General features: G+C 47.6%; 1 protein-coding gene across 5 annotated transcripts in view; it reads right to left on the bottom strand.

Annotated features, from left to right (window-relative positions):
* HECTD4 (HECT domain E3 ubiquitin protein ligase 4) overlaps window positions 1-18,741 on the bottom strand; it is a 1,724,100-nt gene that overhangs the window by 447,199 nt on the left and 1,258,160 nt on the right. For all 5 annotated transcript variants that reach the window (XR_011199486.1, XM_069214810.1, XM_069214812.1 and 2 more), the window contains exon 58: window positions 15,217-15,347. Coding sequence is in view for 4 of the 5 variants with exons in the window: in XM_069214810.1 (XP_069070911.1) it covers window positions 15,217-15,347 (131 nt within the window). In the remaining variant the exon portion in view is untranslated. The remainder of the gene's footprint in view (window positions 1-15,216; window positions 15,348-18,741) is intronic.

The raw sequence follows: 18,741 nt of genomic DNA, 5'->3' as shown, positions 1-18,741 counted from the left end.
CCTGCAAGGGAGTTCTAAAACATATTCTGATAAATTTGCGTACTTTTCTGGGCATTATCAAACAGATGCTAAGTCATATTATTTTAAATTAACTCCGTATACAGATAAGCAAATGTTGTTGACTAATACTAAATTCCTGTACTCTGATTCTTTTGTTTCCAGACTGTCGATTGAGGGCTATGACTATTGGTCAAAAAATAATGATTTGATAAGTGTTTGGGGAAGAAAACAGTGGCAGACACAGTGTAGAGAAACATTGTTTAGAGCATGCCTCATTCCTGTGCAAATGATTTTTTAAATGACACTGTGCAACAGACTAGCTGTTTGGGCTTAGCAACAATTAAAGAATTGAATATGCCTGGCATACCTGTCCCTACCAAAATGAAGGATTGGCAGAGATATATCAATGCTACTTTTGGTGAGCTTACAGAGTGGGTCTAGAACGGTACTTTTAACACTTCATTGTCACGTCCAGGCGGGTGGTTATTGTGGCCTATAGACACCAATGGGTGTCATCAACGTTTTGTCACCTCCTCGGGGGGTTTCAGGACAAGTAGGGCAGACCCTCGCTACATATCACCGGAACATGCTGAAATTATTACTACATATAGTGTGGGAAAATTAGGTCAACAGTGGTTAAAATCATCCACGCTAGATGCAGTTAAGGCACATCTTATGCTCCTGTCTAATCACACTGACTTGCAAGATTTTCTGTCAGGCCCGAAGACACCCCGTAGGAAACGTTTTTTATACGAAGTATACAATGAAATATGGAAACTTTCCAAACAGGAGGCTGCGGCCCGGTTAAGGCAAATAGATCAGGATAATTTGAAACAGGCATTGGCTGTTGTAGATAATGGAATACATACACTGTCCGACCAAATCTATACTATTGACAACATTGTTTCTTCTGCTATAGACATTATCCAATCTGACATGTCTTCACTATATCATGGACAAAGTCAAACGAGGTCCATTATGCAGTTGGGTTGGACACTTCAGACAGTGAAGGCGGGTCGCGTTCCGGGGCAGCACATCAGAGCCAGGGAGATATTTTTTTCCTTTAATTTGACACGCCAACAACTACTGATGGCGAAAAAGGAGGTGACTTATGTTATGTTAAACACTAAAAAATTGGAAAGATTGCCTTTTACCGTGGCAGAGATTCCTTCAGCTGAGTGGTTAATACACGGGGTTATTAATCTGCCTATTTCCACACTACAATTCACTTCTTGTTTAAAACATGTTCCAGTAGGCAGATATGAAAAGTTGGGAGACAGTTATATACATGAGGTGTGGGAACTTCCCTTTTTGTACAGATGTCTTAATGGCATGAGAGAGGTTTTTCTTAGCGGTAGTGAATGCGAGACTGCTGTCAGCCATTCGATGGTTTGTAAGCAGCTGTCCTTGCATGGGGCATGTAATGCCTCGGTTGCAAATTTGGCTTGCTATCTGAAGGGAGTTCTGGTCCCCTTGATTAAACACACATTCCAGGTGCTTTCAAACGGCAGCTACGTCCTCCTCAATAGTGAAGACTGCTGTGGCATGCGGGCCGGAATAGTTTACGTAGTTTCGGTCACCAAGGTCGTTACTTGCTGCGGGAATGTGTTATTTCCCCCCACTAAATTAAGGGAGGTGGCAGATATCTGGCCTCACATTGCTACTTCCAAGGTGAATTTCGACAAGTTGAATCGATTAAAGGCTCTATTGTTTCAAAAGCATGTGGCCCTTACATCTGCACGCGAGACCTACGCACTTCAGGTGGCAAGGTCATCAGCAGAAATACAGTCCCTGTTAAATACAAACTTTCCGAGTCACTTTGGTGAACTTGTGGGACGTATATTTAATGCGTCCAGCATGGCTGGACTAGCACATTTTTTCAAAGCTGTAGGTGTTGGTTTTGCTCACACCTTCTCTTCCATATTCAGTTTGATACCTTCGGCTATTCATTCGATTTTCGGAAGCATTTTGGCTTTATTGGCTGGCGTTCTGCTGTTGTTTTTCCGCAATGGCTGTCCTGCCGCGACAAGAGCGAATGTGGGCGCTCCCATCAGCGCAGCTGTGTCGTGAACGCATGATGCAGCACTTCGGAGCAACACTCCTGGAACATTTGGAGTGTGACTGGTCTCTGTCATTCAGGCCAGTTTTGGATTGTGTGCAGCCCGTGTTTCGGTGCCATTGGTGTTCGTTTGAACATGCACTAGACATCTGTCTCTCACAGCGGCGCCCCCCCCCAGTGGTTGATGCTGATCTGTTAATGATCCTGGTGAGGGCTCATTCCCAGACATGCGCACTGCGGCTGCGTTTGCTTCGAGAGGCTGATTACGAGATACCCTTCCTGGAGGAAGTTGATATTAACTCGTTCGCAGGCCCTGCACGGGATGCCACCTTAGATGATTCTGAGGCTTTGGAACACACCTGCTCCTTGATAGTGTTTGGCGTGGATTTTACAGTCTTGTCATCTGCCGAAGCGGAGAATATCCTGCTTTCCGTGACCACCGTTTGAATTGGATTTGTTCTAAATTGACACTGTTATATGAATTTGGCTCTTAAGTCACATGCTTATTTTTTAAATTTTAGGTCTTTTGAGCTTTGGTATCCTCTGGACTTGTCGAAATACATGTTTTTGTAGAATTTTTATATAGGCCATTTTTTACGCTTCGATTAGAACCACTTTCTACCGACAAGGGGAGGGTGTAGTGTAGCCATTTTTATGTAGCCTTTGCGCGCTTGCTTAAAGCATTAGGCCTTTATGCCCTTTGTACTAGATGCATTTTATTTGTTTACTTAAAGCATTGGGCCTCTGTGCACTTTGCTCTAGATGCGTTTTATTCAGCCTTGTACTGTTATTTTTCAATAGCCAGTTTCACGGTCTTGTTTTATTTTATTCTATCACACTGTTTAGCCTACTTCAGCACCGGATTCCTCAAATAATACATTCTTGCTCACTCTTTGCTTCAGTCAAGGATACAGACTGGTACATTGCCAATAAACGTGGTAGGAGTTTAGTCTTTTGGGTTTGTAGACGATACACATTCTTACGTAGGGACGTTTGTTAGCACGTCGACATGTTAGTTATAAAAACACTTCCTAGTCCTAATACACGTAAGAGGGAGATTCCGACCAGGAAACCACAACTAGATGCTGACTGCCCTGTTGCAGATGCTGATCCAGATTACAGGCCTTTGCTCAGGTATGAGGGTTGATGTCCTCCTGGGGAATCTGAAAGGCAAGCTTAGAGCTTAACATGCTGTGCTCAAAATAGAATTTAGTAGAGAGAACGTAACCTGTTAAAACTATGATAGCGTTATTCCTATGTTTCACTCTTCTCGTTACTATTTCAATCCTACTGTGTTGTATGGTTCTGGTTATTGCGGCTCACGCCTTGTTATCTAAAATGCAGTTGTTTTATTAAATCAATCTATAAAACTTAAACTGCCTTTGTCATTTGTATATGAGACCACACTTTGTATGAGAGAGCTGGTTTGGATCTGAGCGACCACGACTTCCCTGAAAAGCTCTATGATGTCATGCGCTCGGCTGCCCAATCATCCCTTCCCCTTGGGAGAGATGAGGCACTGCTAGTTAGCTGGAGCAAAACCAGATTGAGGGTGACAGGGATCCTTCTCCGTGGGTTAGACTTAGTCCCCCACACCTAGAACGACCCTGATACCCCAAAATCCAGTGTTCTCATTTAGGATAATGAGAGCCAACGCAACACTTTGAACTCTGCACCTGACTGGCCCTGAGCTGGAACCCCCAACAGTGGGCTGCCTATGCCCCAGAACACAGACTTGTAAGTGTTTTACTTACCTCCTAATCTAACCTTTACTTGCCTCCCCCCCAGGAACTGTTGATATTTGCACTGTGTCCACTTTGAAAATAGCTTATTGCCATTTTTACAAAGACTGTATATGATATTGTTTTTATTCAAAGTTTCTAAAGTATCTAAGAAAAATGTACCTTGCATTTAAGGTGTTAAATGTAAATCTTGAACCTGTGGTTCTTAAAATAAACTAAGAAAATATATTTTTCAATATAAAAACCTATTGGCCTGGAATAAGTCTTTGCGAGTGTGTGTTCCTCATTTATTGCCTGTGTGTGTACAACAAACGCTTAACACTACTCTCTGATAAGCCTACTGCTCGACCACACTACCACAAAATAGAGCATTAGAATGATCTACTTTTGCCACAAAACACACCCTCAGCGGCACAGGGGCAGCCAGGTGCAGTGTGCAAAGCAGGCGTTGGGTTTTGTATAGGTTTCAATGGAGGGACCCGGGGGTCACTCTAGCGGGGCAGGCAGGGCACAGGCGGAGGGCTTCTCGGGACAGCCACCACCTGGGCTAGGCAGAGGGTCGCCTGGGGGGTCACTCCTGCGCGGAGGTTCAGTTCCTTCAGGTCCTGGGGGCTGCGGTGCAGTGCTGGTTCCAGGCGTCGGGTCCCTTGTTATAGGCAGTCGTGGTCAGGGGGAGCTTCTGGATTCTCTCTGCAGGCGTCGCTGTGGGGGCTCAGGGGGGTCATCTCTGGTTACTCACGGGCTCGCAGTCGCCGGAAAGTCCTCCCTGAGGTGTTGGTTCTCTGAATCTCGAGCCAGGGGTGTCGGGTGCAGAGTGAGAATTCTCACGCTTCCGCTGGGAAACATGCAGTCTTTGGAAGTTGCTTCCTTGTTGCAAAGAAGTAGCTTGTTTTGAGCAGGGCCGCTGCTCACACGAGTTTCTTGGTCCTTTAGTCCAGGGCAGTCCTCTGAGGCTTCAGAGGTCGCTGGTCCCTGTCGGATGCGTCACTGGTTGCAGGTTTTCGAAGTTAGAGACAGGCCGGTAGGGCTGGGGCCAAAGCAATTGTCGTCTTCCTCCTTGTCTGCAGGCTTGTAGGTCAGCAGTCCTTCTCGTTTCTTCAGGTTGCAGGAATCTGATTTTCAGGGGTGCCCCTAAATACTGAATTTAGGGGTGTGTGTTTAGATCTGGGAGGGTAGTAGCCAATGGCTACTGTCTTTGAGGGTGGCTACACCCTCTTTGTGCCTCCTCTCTGTGGGGTGGGGGGCAGATCCCTAATCCTATTGGGGGAATCCTCCAAACTCAAGATGGAGGATTTCTAAAGGCAGGGGTCACCCCAGCTCAGGACACCTTAGGGGCTGTCCTGACTGGTGGGTGACTCCTCCTTGTTTTTCTCATTATCTCCTCCAGCCTTGCCGCCAAAAGGGAGGGCAGTGGCCGGAGGGGAGGGCATCTCCACTAGCTGGGATGCCCTGGGGCGCTGTAACAAAAGGGGTGAGCCTTTGAGGCTCACCGCCGGGTGTTACAGTTCCTACACGGGGAGGTGAAAAGCACATCCACCGAGTACAGGCTTTGTTCCTGGCCACAGAGAGACAAAGGCACTCTCCCCATGTGGCTAGAAACAAGTCTGGTGTGTGGCAGGCTGGCAGAAACTGGTCAGCCTACACTAGAAGTCAGATTTGGATTCAGAGGGCATCTCTAAGATGCCCTCTGGGTGTATGTTACAATAGATTTTACACTGGCATCAGTGTGCATTTATTGTGCTGAGATGTTTGATACCAAACTTCCCAGTTTTCAGTGTAGCCATTATGGAACTGTGGAGTTCGTGTTTGACAAACTCCTAGACCATATACTCTTATAGCTACCCTGCATTTACAATGTCTAAGGTTTTGCTTAGACACTGTAGGGGCATAGTGCTCATGCACATATGCCCTCACCTGTGGTATAGTGCACCCTGTCTTAGGGCTGTAAGGCCTGCTAGAGGGGTGACTTACCTATGCCACAGGCAGTGTGAGGTGGGCATGGCACTCTGAGGAGATTGCCATGTCGACTTAGTCATTTTCTCCCCACCAGCACACACAAGCTGTGAGGCAGTGTGCATGTGCTGAGTGAGAGGTCCGCAGGGTGACATAAGACATGCTGCAGCCCTTAGAGACCTTACCTGGCATCTGGGCCCTTGGTACCAGTTACACGGGCCTTATCTGAGTGCGAGGGGTGTGCCAATTGTGGAGACAAAGCTACAGTTTAGGGAAAGAGCACTGGTGCTGGGGCCTGGTTAGCAGGGTCCAAGCACACTTTTAATCAAAACTTCGCATCAGCAAAGGCAAAATGTTAGGAGGTAACCATGCCAAGAAGATATTTCCTTACACCCATGTCCAGTACACGGGTAAACTGGCTTCCGCTCACTCACAAAGTCCAGGAAATGGAGCTGGAGTTTGTAGGGGCACCTCTGCTCATGCAGGGTGCCCTCACACAAAGGTACCTTCACCCTGCCCTCTGGGCTAGGAGGGCCTGCCAGAGGGGTGGCTTACAGTGACCTGTAGTGAAAAAGGTGCATGCACCTTTTCATGCAGGCTCAAGCCTCTTGGATTTGCTATCCGGGGAGCGCAAGGGAAGGCTCCATACGAAGTGGAGTCCTGGACCACCAAGCTCTCCATAGTGGGGTGTTGCATGAGGAAGCCAGGGTCGCCCAGTGGCAGGCCTTGTGTTGGCCAATTGTCCTGTTTACAAGTGCCTCAGTGCTGGGTTTGGACCACGTTCCCAGCATGACACCGGTGAGGGCCTCATTAAAGGGCTACATTGGTTCCGATGACGAAGCCCCAGGCTGAAGCACCTCCGTCAAGATGTTAGTCTTGACCTGCACAGAGGGAAACTCAAGGTCCAGGACCTCAGCTGCTCTGCGTACCACCATACAATGCACCCTCCTCAGTAGCTACAGTAGGTGGCGAGAGCATGCCAGTATTTGGAGAGGTGTCTAGTCCACTGGCCTCTCCGAGCTCCTTATACCAGTCCATAGGTTCTAACTGAGACTTTAGAGGGTCCTGAGACCCCTTCTATTCCTCATCAGTGCCTGGCTGTTCGTATAAATGCTCAGACAATGATCTGGCATCAAGCAATGCCCTCTTGATCATAGGCGATTACAAAGGGGCTTGCGCCACTGGGAGTGTCGACGTCGGGAGTGGTGCCAGAGGAGGTCAACTGTGTGGACCAGCACCGTTCTGTATCCGATATTGGATCCATAAGAACCCCCATCGGAGCTGCTGCCAGAATGGAATCTGATGAGGCTTCTGCTGACCTCGCGGGCCCGAAGGTGCTCCAGCAGGGCCAGCACGCTCAAATACGAAATGCACAGCCTCGTAAAACTCTAAGTTGAGCAGGGTTGCTTCGGCTTCCGGAAAAGGAGGAAGGAGCAGAGTCAGCCGTGGCAATGGCTCTGCAGAACTGTACCTGGAATGTCGACATTCCCGACTCGCCTCGTTGGCCAACGGGCAAAGTGAAATCGAAGTCCGTTTGGAATTCTTTTTTCTGTGCTTCTTCCCCGAGTGCCTGGAGGACCGCGAGTGGGATGAAAAAGACTTGGGGCTCCTGGAGCGTTCCTGCAACCTCCTACTCCGCCGGGACAGTGACCTCCGAGGGAGTCGCGCCCGCCGATGTCGACTGCTGGGCAGCCATTAGCTTCAGGGGCTGCTCATTCAAAGCTTTTGGGGCCATGGCCCAGCAATCCTAACATGACATTGAGTCGTGGTCTCGGTCAAGGTACCAGAGACATACCTGGTGGGGGGCCGTCACTGACATGGTGAGGTGGCAGGCACCACATGGCTTGAGCTCCGGCTTCTTCAAAGTCACCTTGCACAGATGAAAAAAGTCTTGACCAAAAATTTTGAAAAGGGCCTGTCAAAAAAGACAGATGGTAACTCTTTTCCAGATCTGGGCTTTAACCAGCTCGGAAGGAAAAGACTGACCGATGTGCATCTGGGTGGTGCAATTAAAGGCGACCATAACGTCTCAGATGGCTCCAATGATGCCACGCTGATCCAAATGACGCCATCCGATGGCACGCGCAAGGGTGTTGCTCTGCAATGGTTTGGGATTCCAAGCTGACGCCAGGAAATTCTAAAGGTAAGGAACCTGTAGCTTGAAGACTATCAGATATTTTAAAGTAATAAAGTATATTTTTGACACATAAAACATTGGCCTGGAGTTAGTCATTGAGTGTGTGCCTCATTTCTTGACTGTGTGTGTACAACAAATGCTTAGCACTACCCTCTGATAAGCCTAACTGCTCGACCACACTACTACAAAAGAGAGCATTAGTATTATCTACTTTAGCCTCTGATGATCCACTGGACTCTGTGCACACTATACCTTACTTTGGTATAGTATATACAAAGCCAGCTTCCTACACATCAATTAATTTATCATCCCCTTCCTCACGGCCCATGTCTTTAATGCTGTAAAGGTTGGCTTGATGTTACTTGCCCATTGCCACAGTCACTCAATATACCATGTAACCTGTTGGTTCACCTCCTCCAGTGGTTGCCTCAATTACTGGAAGGGATATAAACTGGCAATTATTCATACAGTGTGGTATGTTTGTGCATTCCACCGCTGGTTCCCTACCAAGCAAAGGTGAAGTGGGCTGCAGGGTTCTTCTGAGGGTGGGGGCAGTGTCAGAGCTCATCCATGTAATGCTTAAAGTGGTAGGCGCTGAAGTTCTTATTGCTACCTACTGAAGCTTGCACCCAGGTCTTATCTTCATGCACCTTTTTCGTTTTCCTCATGTCCTTGTGGGCAGTGTTCTGTAGGCAGGCCCTTGTGTTGCTGTGGCTACTAACCTCGGAATTTTGCTCTTTGTTGGAAACATGGATTCACTCTGTTTGTGGATCTTCCCTGTAGTCTTCAGGTGGCCAGTCACATGAATATTTATCAGTGTCATACTTTTCCCTTTCTTTGAATGTGATGTTTATGCCTTTTGGTGTTCAGAAAGTAGTTTGGAGCTGTGAAGCCTTCCTCCCCTTTTTAATTGTGATCCCAGGACCTTGTTCCAAGTGTTATAATATCCTGCACTGTAACTAGAAAATAAGGGTTCAGGGATGCTGAGGATTCATCCATTCATACACAGAAACAAACAATGTGGACATGAAACAATTACAGAATAAGATATATTCAATTCCAGCAAGTTACCTACATCATGGCAACAAGCTAGTGCTCTAGATGGGCAGGTGGCTGATATTTTTTTAAACTAATTACACAACTGAGTGGCCATGCTTCAGATAACAGACCATCCTTTACAGAATTTGGCATGTAATAAGGCACAATTACAAGTAGGTTTTGACTTCCCTGTATCTCAGATTTATACTTCCATTTCTTGTATTACACCTCTTTTAAAAAAATGTTTTTTGTGTATTGATCTACAAAGCAGGTTCAGAAATATTAGATGTAGAAGACTGGCTCAGTATGGTGTAACCCTATAGGTGATGCACCCTGCGCTGACTGCAGGCAACCTTTATTGATAGTGTTAGAGGTTTCTAATAACCAAAGCCCTCAAAAGGGTAGCTGTGGAGAGGAGCTAAGGCTTATCAGAGAGGGTGTAAAGCAATTGCAATACCCACAGAGTCAGTCAATGATTTACACACAAGAAAGAACAACACCAAGTGTTAGAAAAATAAAGTATTATTTGTTAACACACAGGCACTAAACTAATTTTGGTATATCTCATAACTGGAGATATGAACACACAGAAATATGCTTCAAAGCAGGTAGGAAGAAGCATATAATAACATGGGCCCCTAAGGTGGGCCCAAACCATATACTAAGAAAATGGGTAAATAAAGAGACAGCTAACCAAGACTGACACTGAAGTATCCTAAGTACTGGGGAAGTACTAGAACACCAAAGTTAATTAGCAGAAGCCCGTGTACAGAGGTGTTACCCAGTGTCGGGTGTCCCATAGGATACCATTGGGTAAGTCGTGGTTAGGAAAAGGTTGGAAATGGACCCTTCCCAGAGGACCCGGAGGAAACCCATTGGAACAAGGAAGTTTCAAGAGTGCCCCCGCTCGTGGATACCCAGAGAAGTAGAGTACCTGCACCAGGGAGTCCATGTGCGAAGGGGTGAAGTAATGTCGGAGCATCCCGTTCAAGTTAATGGGGACCTCAGCTGCTATGAGTGATCAGTGCACCAGGTCAGTGGCACCCAGGTGTGGATTTCTGGCAAAGAGCGCCTGTGAAGTTCAGGGACAGACTCCAAACTACCCAGAGGCGTCCGGGGGTGCAGGAGAGCAATGACCACCCTTCTCGTTGATGCTTTTTTGTGAGACAGTTGTTGTGTAGATGCAGCTGTGGCATCCAGGTGATGCAGAAGGATCCCAGGAGTCATCCATGAGCTGTCCCACACCAGCTTTCGAATGCAGAGGGGTTAGTGGTCTGTAGGACCACCAACAAGACGTAGCAAATGCAAAAGGAGAGCTGCACAAAGAGTTGCAGCAGTGGGGATCAGCAAGGTCTGAGGGACTCAACCTTCATAGATAAGTCAGGACCAACAATCATCATTGAGGAGAGCCTGCAGAAACAGATGGAGAACCCAGGAGGACCCTCTGGCAGAAAGCACATGGAGTCGTGAGGAGGCCTCAGCAGCACAAAGAAGATAGATGCCCACGTCGCAGAGGTTGCAGGGAGGACATTGGTCTTAGAGCTGTGTGATGCTTGAGGCTGAGGATTCTTGGAGCTAGGAGGTGTTCGAGCTGAAGAGTCAACAAGCCTTGGTGACGACAACAGACTAGGTGAGCAGGGGTTCCGTCCCAGCAGCTTCAACAAAGGATCTCGTCTTCCCAGCGGCAAAGAAGATAGGTCAGACCTCTAGAGAGCCAAAGAACTACAACCTGTGCTGCAGAGCCTTGAAGAGTCCATGGGACAGCAGGATTCCCAAACCGGTCATAGATGTTGAAGTGCCTGAAGTTGCAGGGGAGTGACTGCTTCACTCCAAGGGAGATTCCTTCTTGCTGTTCTTAGTGCAGCCAGAGTCCTTGTAACTCTGGAGGATGCACTGCCACAGAAGTTGAGGAGTGTATTAAAGTACCATCTTGCCTGGCATGTTACCCCATTTTCACTGTATGTATGTTTGTTTTTGCCCTTGTGTCACTGGGATCCTGCTAGGCAGGATCCCAGCTCTCATAGTGTATGCCCTGTATGTGTTCCCTGTGTGGTGCCTAACTGTATCACGGAGGCTCTGCTAACCAGAACCTCAGTGTTTATGCTCTCTCTGCTTTCTAAATTTGTCACTGCAGGCTAGTGACTAATTTTACCAATTCTCATTGGCACACTGGTACACCCATATAATTCCCTTGTATATGGTACTTAGGTACCCAGGGTATTGGGGTTCCAGGAGATCCCTATGGGCTGCAGCATTTCTTCCACGTTATTTCACAGCCATTTTTCACTGCACATAAGTAACTTATAAGTCACCTATATGTCTAAACCCTCACTTGGTGAAGGCTGGGTGGCAAGTTACTTAGTGTGTGGGCACCCTGGCACTAGCCAAGGTGCCCCCACATCGTTCAGGACAATTTCCCTGAACTTTGTGAGTGCGGGGACACCATTACACGCATGCACTGCACATAGGTCACTACCTATGTGTAGCGTCACAATGGTAACTCCGAACATGACCATGTAACATGTCTAAGATCATGGAATTGTCACCCCAATATCATTCTGGTATTGGGGGGACAATTCCATGATACCCCGGGTCTCTAGCACAGAACCTGGGTACTGCCAAACTGCCTTTCCGGGGTTTCCACTGCAGCTGCTGCCAACCCCTCAGACAGGTTTCTGCCCTCCTGCGGTATGGTCAGCCCCGGCCCAGGAAGGCAGTGCAAAGGATTTCCTCTGAGAGAGGGTGTTACACCCTCTCCCTTTGGAAATAGGTTTGAAGGGCTGGGGAGGAGTAGCCTCCCCCAGCCTCAGGAAATGCTTTGATGGGCACAGATGGTGCCCATCTCTGCATAAGCCAGTCTACACCGGTTCAGGGATTCCCCAGCCCTGCTCTGGCGCGAAACTGGACAAAGGAAAGGGGAGTGACCACTCCCCTGACCAGTACCTTCCAGGGGAGGTGCCCAGAGCTCATCCAGTGTGTCCCAGACCTCTGCCATCTTGGATTCAGAGGTGTTGGGGGCACACTGGACTGCTCTGAGTGGCCAGTGCCAGCAGGTGACATCAGAGACCCCTTCTGATAGGTTCTTACCTCTCTTGGTAGCCAAACCTCTTTTCTTGGTAGCCAAACCTCCTTTTCTGGCTATTTAGGGTCTCTCCTCTGGGGTATTCTTCAGATAACGAATGCAAGAGCTCACCAGAGTTCCTCTGCACTTCCTTCTTCGACTTCTGCCAAGGATCGACCGCTGACTGCTCCAGGACGCCTGCAAAACCCCAACAAAGTAGCAAGACGACTACCAGCAACATTGTAGCGACTCATCCTGCCGGCTTTCTCAACTGTTTTCTGGTGGTACATGCTCTGAGGGCTGTCTCCCTTCAACCTGCACTGGAAGCCAAGAAGAAATCTCCTGTGGGTCGACGGAATCTTCCCCCTGCTAACGCAGGCACCAAAAGACTGCATCACCGGTCCTCTGGGTCCCCTCTCAACCTGACGAGTATGGTCCCTGGAACACAGGAGCTGGATCCAAGTGACCCCCACAGTCCAGTGATCCTTCAGTCCAAGTTTGGTGGAGGTAAGTCCTTGCCGCCCCACACCAGACAGCAAACCTGTGTACTGCGTGATTTGCAGCTGCTCCGGCTTCTGTGCACTTCTCCAAGGATTCCTTTGTGCACAGCCTAGCCTGGGTCCCCAGCACTCCGTCCTGCAGTGTTCAACCCTCTGAGTTGGACTCCGACGTCGTGGGACCCTCCTTTTGTGACTCCGGTTTCACAAATCTTCTAAGTGCCTGCTCCGGTACTTCTGCGGGTGCTGCCTGCTTCTGCGGGGGCTCTCTGAGTTGCTGAGCGCCCCCACTGTCTCCTCCTCCAAGGGGCGACATCCTGGTCCTTCCTGGTCCCCAGCAGCACCCAAAAACCTCTACAGCGACCCTTGCAGCTAGCAAGGCTTGTTTGCGGTATTTCTGCATGGAAACACTTCTGCAACACCTGGCACGCCGTGGGACATCTTCCACCCAGAGGAGAAGTTCCTAGCCCTTTTCGTTGTTGCAGAATCTTCAGCTTCTTCCACCCGGAGGCAGCCCTTTTGCACCTTCATCAGGGGTTTCCTGGGCTCCTTCCCCTCCCCCCGGACACTATCGCGACTCTTGGAAATTGCCCCCTTGCCTTGCAGGTCCCTCATGTCCAGGAATCCGTCTTCAGTGTTTTGCTGGTGCTTGTGGTTCTTGCAGAATCCCCTATCACGACTATTGTGTCTTTCCAGGGTAGTAGGGTAAATTTACTCCTACTTTTCAGGGTTTTGGGGTGGGGTATTTTGGACACCCTTACTGTTTTCTCACAGTCTCAGCGACCCTCTACAACTTCCCATAGGTCTGGGGTCCATTTGTAATTCACATTCCACTTTTGGAGTATATGGTTTGTGTTGCCTCTAGACCTATATTCACCTATTCCATCCTATTGTGATTCTACATTGCTTGCACTACTTTTCTTACTGTTACTTACCTGTTTTGGGTTTGTGTACATATATCTTGTGTATATTACTAACCTCCTAAGTGAGGGTATTCTCTGAGATACTTTTGGCATATTGTCATAAAAATAAAGTACCTTATTTTTTAGTACCTCTGAGCATTGTGTTTTCTTATGATATTGTGCTATATGATATAAGTGGTACAGTAGGAGCTTTGCATGTCTCCTAGTTCAGCCTAAGCTACTTTGCCATAGCTACCTTCTATCAGCCTAAGCTGGTAGAAACACCTCTATTCTACTAATAAGGGATAACTGGACCTGGCACAGGGTGTAAGCACCACAAGGTACCCACTATAAGCCAGGCCAGCCTCCAACACAGAGTACTTCCAATGTTCAGGAATAAAGTTGCAGTAGGAGCCATCCTACCAGTTGCAGTCTTGTCTTGGTTCCAGACGAAGTCTAGCAGCAGAAGCCAGTGTCCAGATTGCAGAAGAAATCATGAAAACGAATTTAGTGTCCCACCCTCGGGGGAGCCCTTAAATAACCCAGGAAAGAGGGTGGGCGACTACTGCGGTGACCAACCTATCAGATGGGATCAGGGATCCTACTCAACTTGGCTGACCAGTCAGCTGTTCCCAGAGACCTATGCTCATCGGTTTCCAAGATGGCAGAATCAAGTGATCAAATGGCAAAGCGCTGAACACCCCCCTAGAGGAGGAGCTGGACAGGGTGGTGGTCACTCCCCTGTCCTTTGTGTGTTTCTCACCAGAGTGGGAGCCTGGAGGCTCCTGCACTAGATGGAACTGGTTTTGGAAGAAGGGCAGACATGCGGGTCACCTAAGGAACCCACAAAGTACATGGTATCATGCAAATAACCTTGTAACCGGTGTAGTTGCAAGATTCCAACATGTTTGATACCAAACATGACTAGGTTCAGAGCACCCATTATGTAAGCTGAACATTTCGTAATGATCAGTGTCCACTATATACCTTAGAATGGCTCGCACTTACAAAGACCAGAAAATAAATGGTCTGGGGTTTGTAGGGGGTACCTCTGCTCATGCAAGGGTGCCTTCACACTTAGAACGGTGCACCCTGCCCTTGGGCTGAAGGGTCTATCTTAACGGTGACTTACACGGTCAAACTGTAGTGGCCATGATTTAAGTTAAACCTTATATCTGGGGTGAAAGGTGCTTGCACCATTTCACACTGGCTGCAATGGCAGGCCTGTGGACATAGTTTGCATGGGCTCCAATGGGTGGCATAGTACATGTTGCAGCCCATGGGGAACTCCTGATATACCAATGCCCTGAGTACGTAAGTACAATATACCAGAGACTTGCAGGAGTACACCAGTATGCCAATTGTTGTTTGTAAGAAATGCTTACCAACCACATTTAGGGGAGAGAACACTGACACTGGGGTCCTGTTAGCAGGATCCCAGTGTACTACAGTCAAAACACACTGACACTAAGCAAAAAGTGGAAGCAACCATGTCAGAAAGATCCTACTTTCCTACATTAGATATCTCCCGTAACTTAAATAGTAATCCACACTAGTATTTGTAGGTTACATCAAGATTCTGTTGCACATACTTCAAAACAGACTATCCTATTTACCCAATAAAATCTTCTTACATCACACTTAGATTAAACCAATATTTTAGAGGTAACTCCTATCATAATACAAAATAATTCCACGTTTTCAAGGCAAGGTAAGATAAAAAAAAATTTCAAAAGATAAAGTGTAATTCATTTCTATTACGTAAGATCTAATTTTGGAATTGGAAGGTTTATAACCAGAGCATATAATACATATCCAACAACTTACTCTTTGCGGAATCCGGTTTGTCCCTCCTTACAGGAAACAATAACAAAGGCAGCCCCAGGAAAATTGACATCTATACTGACTTTGGAATCAGAAATTGGAAATTCTTCAGATGGAAACTGTTCAGGAGCATTCTAGACAGAAAAAAGAAATAATGGCAATATTCATGGGTGAAACAAAAATGAGTTCTCCCCCATACAAACATAGTCAACAATTTAAAAAAAGGCTTAATAGCAAATTCAGGCTAACCTACTACGGCCAGTTTAATTCACTTCCAACTACTGAAACTTTCACATTTTCAACTCTTCTCCACAGCAGACCCACAACAATGTTCCATAATGCTTTGTACTCACAAAATGTGTCTTGAAAATATAGTTACTGTAGAAAGTTGGCTCTGTATGTACTATTTCAAAGTAAGAAATAGCATGCACAGAGTCCAAGGGTTCCCCTAAGATGTATGATAGTGGCAAAAAGAGATAATTCTAATGCTCTAGTTTGTGGTAGTGTGGTCGAGCAGTAGGCTTATCAGAGGATAGTGTTAAGCATTTGTTGTACACACACAGGCAATAAATGAGGAACACACACTCAAAGACAATTCCAGGCCGATAGGTTTTTGAATAGAAAAATATATTTTCTTAGTTTATTTTAAGAGCCACAGGTTCAAGATTTACAATCAATACTTCAAATGAAAGGTACTTCACTTAGGTGCCATAGGAACTTTGAATCAGCAAAATAGCATGTACAGTTTTCACAAAAACGGCAATAAGCTATTTTAAAACTAGACAGTGCAAATTTCAACAGTTCCTGGGGGAGGTAAGTATTGGTTAGTTTTGCAAGTAAGTAAACCACCTACAGGGTTCAAAGTTGGGTCCAAGGTAGCCCACCGTAGGGGGTTCAAGGCAACCCCAAAGTTACCACACCAGCAGCTCAGGGCCGGTCAGGTGCAGAGGTCAAAGTGGTGCCCAAAACGCATAGGCTTCAATGGAGAAGGGGGTGCCCCGGTTCCAGTCTGCCAGCAGGTAAGTACCTGCGACTTTGGAGGGCAGACCAGGGGGGTTTTGTAGGGCACCGGGGGGGACACAAGTCAGCACAAAAAGTACACCCTCAGCGGCACGGGGCGGCCGGGTGCAGAGTGCAAACAGGCGTCGGGTTTGCAATTGGTTTCAATGGGAGACCCAGGGGTCTCTTCAGCGAAGCAGGCTGGCAAGGGGGGGGGGGCTCCTCGGCGTAGCCACCACCTGTGCAAGAGAGAGGGCCACCTGGGGGTCGCTTATGCACTGGAAGTCGGATCCTTCAGGTCCTGGGGGCTGTGGGTGCAGTGCCTTTACCAGGTGTCGGGTTCTTAGAAGAAGGCAGTCGCGGTCAGGGGGGGAGGGGGGGGGGGGGTCAGGTGCAGAGTGGAAAGTCTCACGCTTCCGGCAGGAAACGTGCAGTCCTTTAAAGTTTGTTTCTTTGTTGCAAAGTTGTTTCTTCTTTGGAGCAGAGCCGCTGTCCTCGGGAGTTCTTGGTCCTTTTAGATGCAGGGTAGTCCTCTGAGGCTTCAGAGGTCACTGGACCCTGAGGAACACGTCGCTGTTGCAGTTTTTCTTGAAGGGGGGAGACAGGCCGGTAGCGCTGGGGCCAAAGCAGTTGGTGTCTCCGTCTTCTCTGCAGGGCTTTCAGGTCAGCAGTCCTTCTTCGTCTTCAGGTTGCAGGAATCTATCTTGCTAGGTTCTGGGAGCCCCTAAATACTCAATTTAGGGGTGTGTTTAGGTCTGGGGGCTTAGTAGCCAATGGCTACTAGCCCTGAGGGTGGCTACACCCTCTTTGTGCCTCCTCCCTGAGGGGATGGGTCACATCCCTAATCCTATTGGGGGAATCCTCCGTCTGCAAGATGGAGGATTTCTAAAAGTCAGAGTCACCTCAGCTCAGGGCACCTTAGGGACTGCTCCTTGTTTTTCTCATTATCTCTCCGGCCTTGCTGCCAAAAGTGGGGCCGTGGCCGGAGGGGGCGGGCATCTCCACTAGCTGGAGTGCCCTGTGGCGCTGTAACAAAGGGGGTGAGCCTTTGAGGCTCACCGCCAGGTGTTACAGTTCCTGCAGGGGGAGGTGAGAAGCACCTCCACCCAGTACAGGCTTTGTTACTAGCCACTCCCCATGTGGCCAGCAACATGTCTGTTGTGTGGCAGACTGGCAAAACTAGTCAGCCCACACTGGAAGTCGGGTATGTTTTCAGGGGGCATCTCTAAGATGCCCTCTGGGGTGTATTTCACAATAAAATGTACCCTGGCATCAGTGTGCATTTATTGTGCTGAGAAGTTTGATACCAAACTTCCCAGTTTTCAGTGTAGTCATTATGGTGCTGTGGAGTTCGTGTTTAACAGACTCCCAGACCATATACTCTTATGGCTACCCTGCACTTACAATGTCTAAGGTTTTGCTTAGACACTGTAGGGGCCTAGTGCTCATGCACCTATGGTATAGTGCACCCTGCCTTAGGTCTGTAAGGCCTGCTAGAGGGGTGACTTATCTATGCCATAGGCAGTGTGAGGTTGGCGTGGCACCCTGAGGGGAGTGCCATGTCGACTTAGTCATTTTCTCCCCACCAGCACACACAAGCTGGCAAGCAGTGTGTCTGTGCTGAGTGAGAGGTCCCCAGGGTGGCATAAAACATGCTGCAGCCCTTAGAGACCTTCCCTGGCATCAGGGCTCTTGGTACCAGGGGTACCAGTTACAAGGGACTTACCTGGATGCCAGGGTGTGCCAATTGTGGAAACAAAGGTACAGGTTTAGGGAAAGAACACTGGTGCTGGGATCTGGTTAGCAGGCCTCAGCACACTTTCAAATCATAACTTGGCATCACAAAAGGCAAAACATCAGGGGGTAACCACACCAAGGAGGCTCTAAAAAATATCAACCAACACTTTGTACATCAATATTTAAAAATACTTCACCAAGACATAAAGGACGCAAATGAAAGTTTTGCAAACATGTAAAGAGATTCAGGATCCTTAACTGCTAAAACCAACATAACGTTATGTCAACTGCTATACATTTACATTCATCTGACACTCTCCACTTTAACCTAAGTTTCCAAAATCAAACTACAACTTCAAGGAACATCACATGGACCTCACAACAACCATGAACCTTTATCAACAAAATACAGTTAGGGGACTTCAATTCACATTGGGGGGGAAACATAATCAACAATGCCTTCAAATAAATTATTAAAACACACACGCTACTCTAAATATGGAAATTCCCAACACATTCTAAAGGCAATATACATGATTCAATTCAAGCCCAGGAAAAAACACTTGTGTCATCCTAATCTTTCCATCTATACCGGTCTGATCACAGCCTTTACCTTCAAATTCAAACACACAAAAGGTTATGAAAGGGATGCTTGCAGACAGTCTAAACCACTGGCAATCACTCTTGGTAGCACTGCAACAAATTATTTTTCACCCATTGTGCCACTCAAGACAGAGAGCCAGCCTTATACCGATCAATACTAACAGTACTCCTCATGGGAACAGTCCATAG

This window comes from Pleurodeles waltl, chromosome 11, assembly GCF_031143425.1.
Source record: "Pleurodeles waltl isolate 20211129_DDA chromosome 11, aPleWal1.hap1.20221129, whole genome shotgun sequence".
NCBI classification, from domain to species: domain Eukaryota; kingdom Metazoa; phylum Chordata; class Amphibia; order Caudata; family Salamandridae; genus Pleurodeles; species Pleurodeles waltl.
The sequence above is the reverse complement of the archived record's forward strand: the minus strand, read 5'-3'. Positions and strand labels throughout refer to the sequence as shown.